The 9,451-nt window shown below is 45.2% G+C and overlaps 1 protein-coding gene across 2 annotated transcripts; it reads right to left on the bottom strand.

The window, feature by feature from the left end:
* Positions 1 to 279: 279 nt before the first annotated feature.
* LOC124665701 (translation initiation factor IF-2-like) lies at positions 280 to 5,048 on the bottom strand. Of its 2 annotated transcripts, XM_047203091.1 has the most exons (7): positions 4,938 to 5,048; positions 4,766 to 4,856; positions 4,444 to 4,510; positions 3,688 to 4,021; positions 1,948 to 2,982; positions 1,594 to 1,743; positions 280 to 876 (listed from the first exon to the last, which is right to left on the bottom strand). In XM_047203091.1, exons 1-7 carry the CDS (start codon positions 4,962 to 4,964, stop codon positions 445 to 447), a joined length of 2,136 nt encoding a protein of 711 aa, XP_047059047.1. In that variant the 5' UTR covers positions 4,965 to 5,048; the 3' UTR covers positions 280 to 444. The 2 variants fall into 2 exon arrangements, with proteins under 2 accessions (XP_047059047.1, XP_047059048.1); XM_047203092.1 differs by lacking the exon at positions 4,938 to 5,048 and having other exon boundaries at positions 3,688 to 4,007; positions 4,766 to 4,793.
* Positions 5,049 to 9,451: the final 4,403 nt, after the last annotated feature.

Below are 9,451 nucleotides of genomic sequence, written 5' to 3' on the forward strand. Positions count from 1 at the left end.
GTTCTTTTTGTGAATGTCACACATTGTAATTTCTAGATGAAACTTTATAGGCGCACAAGATACAACAAAACTGTCCATGATTTATTTCACACATTTGTTCTGTTTGTCTAAAGTAATTAGCCTCCCCTCCACTTTGCTTACAGAACATATGAAAATTTCAGGAATATACAACTCCAACATCCTTTCTCACGTAGGCATCTCACACAGCGTTACAGTGCTTAAAGCATCTCCAGGAGATGATTTTTTTTCTAGGGCATTGAAAGGTTCCCCACAACAACAAAAAAGAACATTGAAATGTGTTGGATGTTGCAACTTGCAAACAGTCATCATACACAATGCCAACCTGGTTTTTATCTCGCTATATATCCAAAATTTTGGTCAGTTCAAAACGAATGGTTAAATTCACAGCAATGGATCATGCCAGCACCAAACAATTATTCTCAATCAGCACTCTATACGGACTGCGCCGCTTTGTGTTGATATGAACTTGGGTTTCCTCATCACCTGTTCCAAACACTGGATGGTATCCCCAACCTGGAAGTCATCGCAATCCTCTATCACCAATCCACAGTCACCCTTGTCGAGCGTGTCAGCATCCTGCTTCTCTCGCTTCAGAGAAGCACATGGACCTTCAAAGACAACATCTCCGCTTCTCAACAGTCTCATGGTTCCGGATCTGCTGAAGTGCCCATCTGTTATCCGGCAGCCAGCAATCTTGATGTCTGGCCCTTTTGACTTGCTACGTCCTTTCAGCTCGAATATGTTCAAAACCTCAGCCTCCCCTGAAATTTGGGTTTCAGCAGTCCCTGGTGCCTTCTCCACAATCAGCCTTCCCATTTCCTCAAGGAGATGGTAAATCACCTTGTGCAGCAAAATCTGAAGAGCAGACATGGTCAAGGCAGCTAAACTCATTTTCCAGTTCCCAAGTTATGTAAAAAATCAACCTATACACTGAAACTCTTAACATATGTATTGTTTACTTTTTAGGGACTATTTGGATTTTATATTTGTGAAACATATCGAATGAGACCAGGCTTCACACAGAATACTGGGAACTAGCCATAGGAGAACTAAATGAATCTGTATGTGGCTCAAATCAACCAACAAAAGCTAAAGACGCTTCAAGAAAAATGAAGAGGGCAGAATACCCTGTAACTTAAGAGTGAGAGGTACAAGGGCGATCTGACTCCATGTACAACATTCAAAATTGATATAGAGGTTGAGATCTGAATTCTCATTGCCATATTTCAAATCCAGTATTCAATGAGGAAAACATGTTGGTAGTCCATACCATCAATTCATCACACATCAGAGCTGAATTACTTTATTCTTCCCAAATTCACCATAACTTCTCCTAATATCTACTATGCGATATAAAGCAACACCAGAAACCAGTGAAAGAGAAAGCGTTATGTGCAATAAGATCTAGCTTCTCTGCATGGTAGCCCATAACGTATTAACATGTTTTATACTGACCACACAAAGATGACATGAAAATCACCACTGGTTTCCAAGGAATAGAACTTGATTTATACCAAAGATGCACACTTAATAAGTAGAATACAGGCATTGGAGCAACAATAAACTTGGTACCTTTATGTTGGCTTGTGTTGCTCCTTGAGTGATTGCACTCGGTGGATTGCGAACGTTGAAACCAACTATGTATGCTCGGCATGCTTGCGCCAGATCAATGTCATGTTCACTTACTGGGCCGACACCAACATGAACAATATTCACAAACACCTACAAAAGAAAGGTAGTATAGGCACGGTCATGAGTGCATATTGTAAATATAACATATATCATATCCAGTGACTGGAACAAAACTGTATATAGTCTAAAAGAAAGTATCAGCTATGAGCAATTCGGCGCTGCTTGAGTGCATGTAGTCAAACTTGTGAGACCATACATGTAAAAATAAAGCATCAAATGTGCTTGAGAAAAAACCTGTGGACTATTAAGACTTCTTAAGGCATCTGTAACTGCTTGAACACTACCCTGCACATCAGCTTTGACAATAATGGGCATCTCAACTCTTTCAGGAGTCTCATCTGCAATTTCTGCCTCCTCTGTCATGTCCTCATCAATCTTCTGAAGCCTATCTTTCTCCTGTTTCTTCTTCCGCCCTTGACTAAGCATTCTCGCCCTTTCCTCCGAGTCAACAACCACTACATCATCCCCAGCCATTGGAAGGCCCCTTAGCCCCTCAATCTCAATAGGCATTGCGGGTTTTGCAGACTCTGTTACTTTCCCTGCGGTGTCTCTAAGTGATCTAATTCTTCCCCACTCTGCCCCCACAACAATGTATTGCCCACTAACTAATGTGCCAGACTTAACTATAGCTGTTGCAAGTGGTCCCCTGCCCCTGTCCACCCTTGCCTCCACCACAAAAGCTTGAGCAGGCCCGTCTGTTCTGGCTTTTAGGTCCATCATATCAGCCTGAAGAAATAAAGCCTCTTCCAGTTTATCCAAACCAAGTTTTGATAATGCAGAAATTTCAACAACCTGTACATCACCACCCATATCCTCCAAAAGCAACCCTTCCGAACCAAGCTGAATTCTGACCCTCTCAGGATCAGCTCCAGATTTGTCACATTTGTTTATGGCAACTACAATGGGAACATTTGCTACCTTTGCATGCGAAATAGCTTCAAGGGTTTGAGGCATCACACCATCATCTGCTGCAACCACAAGCACTACAATATCTGTGACAGCTGCACCTCTGGCCCGCATAGCACTAAATGCAGCATGCCCTGGTGTATCAAGAAATGTGATAGAGGCTCCAGATTGCATCTCAACAACGAAGGCACCTATATGCTGAGTGATCCCGCCAGCTTCCTTAGCTGCAACAGATGTTTGCCGTAGGGAATCCAGAAGCGATGTTTTACCATGATCAACATGACCCATAACTGTTACAACAGCAGGCCGTGGTTCGGCCACACCTTCACCTGTGTGCATTCTTCTGATATTAACACCAATTTCCTGTGGAACAAGCAAGAAACATATGGATTTATGTCATAATTCACATAAAACAGAAGCTTTGCTAAAGCTGCTTAAATGCTTCATGATGACAAAGCTTAGGTCTAAACTGCAGACAATAGTACTACATATAATTAGAAACAATATCAGCAAACTTAAAGTCTCAACATATATGTTTGCTCCAATAAAATATTATCAAACCAGTAGCAATGCCATTTTTTCTGAACATAACAAAGTAAAAGATGAAGAGAGAAAAAAATGTGGGCAACAAACAAGCCTCAACAAAAACATGCAAAGCAAGCACAATGCAAGATAAAACTTGTTAAATGGAAATCCACCACTGAACACAAGTGGATCCATCCCTCCCTCTCTCAATTGATAACTGTTACAGATAAATTACATCAAGATGAAGGGAAAGAACGCAGTGGCATTGATTAACTTGCAACTAGAGTTCACAAAAATGCAGAGTTTGAAGACATAAAGAACACTTTTCAGCATCATCCTATCACACGTTGCAACAAAATTATTTTGCTAGATGAGGTCAAAAGCAACATGTGGAGTGAATTTAGCTATCATCACATTGACTTGTAGTCTCATATGACCTAATAAAACACAACAAATAAGATGTGCTGGTATGAGTAGTTACTCATATGCTTCAGAGTAGCATCAAGAAATGTAGAAGTTTCAAAAGCAACATTATATACATACCATAGCAACTAACTCAGCAAGATCAATGCTGATAGTGTCAAATTCTGATTCAACCCTTTCACCAAGATCTGCAAGTATGTTTTGAAGTGCACTAATAGATGCACCGGATCGTTTAGATAGGTCATGCAATGTCATCCCATCAAAAATTTCAACAGTTTTATCTGGTGATGATTTAACGGTAATCTTCGGTTTTGGTGCAACATATGGCGCTTCTACAGGAGCTTGAGTCCTAGGTTCTCTCTTCACCCGCTTCTCCTTTTTTGGTGATTTTAACCCTACAACATCCTCCTTTTTCCGGCTCCATGCTAGCATATACACACCTGCATGAAAATTCCTATAAAGAAGACAGTATTGTCACCTAACATGTAAATGCTAAAATCCACATCAAATAGCAATACACTTGTAGTAGCATCCCCAGAAAACAACAATTTGAGGTTTAAAGACAAAAAAAAAAAATCTGAACAGTTTCAGAAGACAAAATAAGCAAGGGTAACAGCAGAATGGGAGTGTGGTAAGATATAAGAATCTAGCGAGTGCCTTTCGCAAGGAAGTTCAGATAATATGAGAGGTAAAAACATGACTCCATGTGTTGCAAGATCATTTAGTGGCAGAAAATGAACATGATGCAGTTTCCCGTGCGGTATAAGACTCAATATTAATTTGCTGTTTCCAGTACGTGTCATAGTTTGTTGAATATGTAGATGCAACTACAATAGTGATGCCACCAGAGAAACAGGGCAGCATCTAGTAACATACCTGATAGTGTAGTGTTGGAATATCGTACAATTGGCAGCACCCTGGAGTCTACTGCTATGGACAACCTCTGCATTGGGGAATCATAAAAACGGATGAAATCATAGACTTATGGTGTATCCAGCAAACAATATAGCACTTGCTCCTAGAAATGTGACCAGAAAAAGGACTTCATGCGGTACAGAATTTATACCATGCTAAACTCAATAGCAAAATCATTCTATTAGAGGCTAGCTAGGGCTTTACTTGGCAAGACAATGGCTGGGAAAGTTAATTAAAAGGTGAAATGAACCTATGCAGTAATGATAACATCGATTGTACTTACGCGTCAGCTTCCCCAAATTTGCGCTGGAGAAATGCTTCGTTCCGCCGTGATCTGTTCGGAATGCCAACTTCACCAGGCCTGCTTGGACATCCTGAGATACACATCCAATTGTTGTTAACTCTGCGCTCGAGAAAGAGAAAATGCATCAGAATCCAGAAACGAGAAGCCCTACCTTTCTTCGCAGCATCCGCCAGGCCATTCTTGTGCTGGCTCCTCCGACTAGCCCTCGGACGAGCTTCGCGGCCACGGGTCTTGGGCGTCGGCGGGGAGCTGGGCGGTGACGGCCGATGTGCGCCGACGGGGCGGAACTAACTAGCGCTGGAGGTAGGCGAGCTGCGCGGCGGATGGAGCGAGCTGCGCGGCGGATGGAGCGAGTTTAGCGGCGGCGGCGGCGCGATGGATGCGCGAGCCGTGCGGGAGAAGAAGGGTTTGGGAGAGAGGGAGAGGCGAGAGGCACGGGACGGTTCGCGGCGAGGACAGCGGACCCGGCCGCCGCAAGCTCGCCTGGCGTGGGGGCGTGGGGAGGTGAAAGAGAACGGAGAGCGAGATGAGAAGAAGATGGGCTGGGCCTTTGTTTCACCTGCCCGAGCAAAGGACTCGCGGTCGATATGAGAAGAAGTATACTCCCGGAAAGCGCTATTTGCTCCCGAGCTCCAATGCTCTTGCCGTATTAAAAAAAATAAAAACTACCTTTTCTAGGTTTTAAAAAAATCTGAAATTATTTCTGTACATAGCTAATGTTGTCTCCCATAGGCATGTAAAATCTCGACAAGAATTTCTTTGTATTCCGGGCTCCACAAAAATGACAAATATGATAAAATTTGGGGATTTGAAAACATACTTCTACAGATCTAGAAATTTGTTATTTTTGTACATCTCAGTCTACATAGTATTTGAATTTGATATTTTGCACGTTTGTGTGATAAATCATGACCTACTTGCAGCTATTTTTTCAATTTTTTTAGAACTCGAAAAAACATAATTTTGAATTTTTTAAAGCGGCAGGAGCACTGGAGCTCGGGAGCACAAAATCCTCACTCGTATACTCCGTAGTATTTTCTTCGAGCCATTTTTTTCTTTTAAAAAGGAAAACCCTCCGAAAAAAAAATAGCCTTCTTCACAAGGGAGAAAGATTGCCTTAGAGCATCCCCAGCCGTTGGGGCTCCCCAGGCCGAAATCCGGCGTTATTTAGCGCCGGATGGATGAAGTTTTTGGCCTGGGGAGGCCCATTTTTCCAGCCGCGAGCCCATGGACGCGCACCCACCGCGTGCATAGCGACGGCGCAGTCACCGGGAAGGGCAATCGTCGGAGTTCCCTCGACGCATTGAACCGTCGCGAAGTGGACTGGAGAGCCGAAACGACTCGTCGGGAACGGTCGAAGTGGTCTCGATGCGAGAACCGCCGTAATGGAGCACGAACTCCGCGGAAGAGCAACCGCCGCTCTCTTTCATCGAGAGACCTACATATACGGTTTCCGACGGCCGACGCCATTTATCTGTTCTCTCGTCACCATCCTCCGTCAACCATGAGCGATCTCTCTTGGCCATCGAACACCGACAGCGAGGGGAAGCCGCCCGGATGGCGACATTGGTGGGATAAAGCCGCATCGTCCAGCGGCGACGATTCCCCTCCGCCGGCCAGCGAGGACGACGACGAGGAGGACGAGGAGGAGGCCGAAGAGGCCAAGGAGCAGGCCGAGGAAGAGGCCGACGAAAAGGAGGAGGAAGAGGCCGAGGAAAAGGAGGAGGACGACGAAGAGGCTGAGGACACTGACGAGGAGGAGGAGTCAACTTCCTCCGACGAGGAGGTGACGAGCCGGAAGCGTCGCCGCGACGACGATGAGGCGGGGCCTTCTAAGAAGAAGAAGTAGTTTAAGTTAGTCTTAAAGTTTTTATATGTAATTTTTATGTTTATTCGAATTATATTTGAAATATATATAATCTATCTATGTTGCACCACTTGAGAGTTCAAAGCTTTCGTTCGACGAGGGTATTGCCGTAGATCGGGAAGACGAGGGTTTTGCCGTAGATCGGGAAGACGAGGGTTTTGCCGTAGATCGGAGGCCATTGTCGCCGACAAGTTGGGGCCACGCGCGCTTTCGTTTCGTCCGGAGTCCCCGAGCGCTCCCGGGGGCCGGGGATGGCGTGGGATCGCCGGATGAATTTAGGCCCAAATCCGGACGAAAACGAGGAACCGGGGGCGCGACTGGGCCGAATTACGCCGTCCGGATGGAAAAAATGCTCGCCGGGGGCCTGTTCGGGGGGACGAGTGGAGATGCTCTTAGAGCATCTCCAACTGAACGCTTTTTTTTCATCCGGATGGATGAAAACGGCTCAGTCGTGTCCCGGTTCCTCGTTTTCGTCCGGAATCGGCCTTTCATCCGTCCGGAGAGCCCAGGCCATCTTGGACCCCCGGGGAGCGCTTAGGGACTCCGGACGAGAGAAAAGCGGGGATGGACCCGCTCTGTCAGCGAGAGAACAGACGAACCTGATACGTCTCAAACGTATCTAAAATTTCTTATGTTCCATGCTACTTTTATGATGATACTCACATGTTTTATACACATTATATGTCATATTTATGCATTTTTCGGAACTAACCTATTGACGAGATGCCGAAGGGCCAGTTGTTGTTTTCTGTTGTTTTTGGTTTCAGAAATCCTAGTAAGGAAATATTCTCGGAATCGGACGAAATCAATGCCTAGCATCTTAGAATTCCACGAAGCTTCCAGAACACCCGAGAGCCACCAGAGGAGGGCCACAGGGGGCCCACACGTGTGGGCGAGCGGCCAAGGAGCCAGGCGCGCCGCCCTATGATGTCTACGTTCCCCCTCCTTTCCTGTAGACAGTGTTGGGCCTCCAAGAGCAGAGGTTTGTAGAACAGCAGCAAGTTTCCCTTAAGTGGATACCCAAGGTTTATCGAACTCAGGGAGGAAGAGGTCAAAGATATCCCTCTCATGCAACCCTGCAACCACAAAGCAAGAAGTCTCTTGTGTCCCCAACACACCTAATAGGTGCACTAGTTCGGCGAAGAGATAGTGAAATACAGGTGGTATGAATAAGTATGAGCAGGTAGCAACGGTGCCAGAAAAGTGCTTGGCGCGTAGTTGATGGTGGTGGTATTGCAGCGAGTAGTAACGCATTAAAACAATGAAACAAGCGGTAGTAACTTAGCAGTATTTAGGAACAAGGCCTAGGGATTACACTTTCACTAGTGGACACTCTCAACATTGATCACATAACGGAATAGATAAATGCATACTCTACACTTTTGTTGGATGATGAACACATTGCGTAGGATTACACGAACCCTCAATGCCGGAGTTAACAAGCTCCACAATAATGCTCATGTTTTAGTAACCTTTAGTGTAAGATAGATCAACGAGACTAAACCAAGTACTAGCATAGCATGCACACTTGTCACCTTCATGCATATGTAGGAGGAATAGATCACATCAATATTATCATAGCAATAGTTAACTTCATAATCTACAAGAGATCATAATCATAGCATAAACCAAGTACTAACACGGTGCACGCACTGTCACCTTTGCACACATGCAGGAGGAATAAAACTACTTTAATAACACATCACTAGAGTAGCACATGGATAAATTGTGATACAAAACATGCTGCAATCTTAAAGAGATATAAATAAGCACCTCACTATGCCATTCAATGAGTAAGTATTCTGTGAAATATGGCCTAAGAGACCCACACGGTGCACACACTGTCACCTTTACACACGTGGGACTAGGAGTCTCCGGAGATCACATAGGTAAAACTCACTTGACTAGCATAATGACATCTAGATTACAAGCATCATCATATGAATCTCAATCATGTAGGGCAGCTCATGAGATTATTATATTGAAACACATAGGAGAGAGATGAACCACATAGCTACCGGTACAGCCCCGAGCCTCGATGGAGAACTACTCCCTCCCCATGGGAGCAGCAGCGGTGATGAAGATGGCGGTGGAGATGGCAGCGGTGTCGATGGAGAAGCCTTCCGGGGCACTTCCCCGCTCCGGCAGGTGCCGGAACAGAGATCCTGTCCCCCGGATCTTGGCTTCGCGATGGCGGCGGCTCCGGCGGGTTTCGTGGGTTTCGTCAATTGGTATCGGGTTTTCTCATCCAGGGGCTTCTTATAGGCGAAGAGGCGGCGCCGTGGGGTCGAAGGGCTGGCCAAACCCTAGGGGGCGCGGGCCCCCTAGGCCGCGCCAGGGTATGGTGTGGTGGGCTCGTGCCCCCCTCCGGTCCCTCTCGTGTGTTCTGGATGCTTCCGGGGATTCTAAGATCTTTGGCGTTGATTTCGTCCGATTCCGAGAATATTTCGTTACTAGGATTTCGAAACCAAAAACAGCAGAAAACGAGAACCGGCACTTCGGCATCTTGTTAATAGGTTAGTTCCAGTAAAATGCACGAATATGACATAAAGTGTGCATAAAACATGTAGATAACATCAATAATGTGGCATGGAACACAAGAAATTATCGATACGTTGGAGACGTATCAGCATCCCCAAGCTTAGTTCTGCTCGTCCCGAGCGAGGTAAAACGATAACAAAGATAATTTCCGGAGTGACATGCCATCATAAACTTGATCATACTATTTGTAAAGCATATGTAGAGAATGCAGCGATCAAAACAATGTGTATGACATGAGTAAACAAGTGAATCATAAA

This window comes from Lolium rigidum, chromosome 6 (assembly GCF_022539505.1).
Source record: "Lolium rigidum isolate FL_2022 chromosome 6, APGP_CSIRO_Lrig_0.1, whole genome shotgun sequence".
Classification (NCBI taxonomy): domain Eukaryota; kingdom Viridiplantae; phylum Streptophyta; class Magnoliopsida; order Poales; family Poaceae; genus Lolium; species Lolium rigidum.

Excerpts from the sequence above, each read along its gene's own strand:
- LOC124665701 (XM_047203091.1), bottom strand. The coding sequence starts at position 4,964 with ATGGCCTGGCGGATGCTGCGAAGAAAG. Across the intron at positions 4,022-4,443 it reads TTCCAACACTACACTATCAG|GAATTTTCATGCAGGTGTGT; the intron begins GTATGTTACTAG and ends TCTTCTTTATAG. Across the intron at positions 1,744-1,947 it reads GAAGTCTTAATAGTCCACAG|GTGTTTGTGAATATTGTTCA; the intron begins GTTTTTTCTCAA and ends TTTCTTTTGTAG.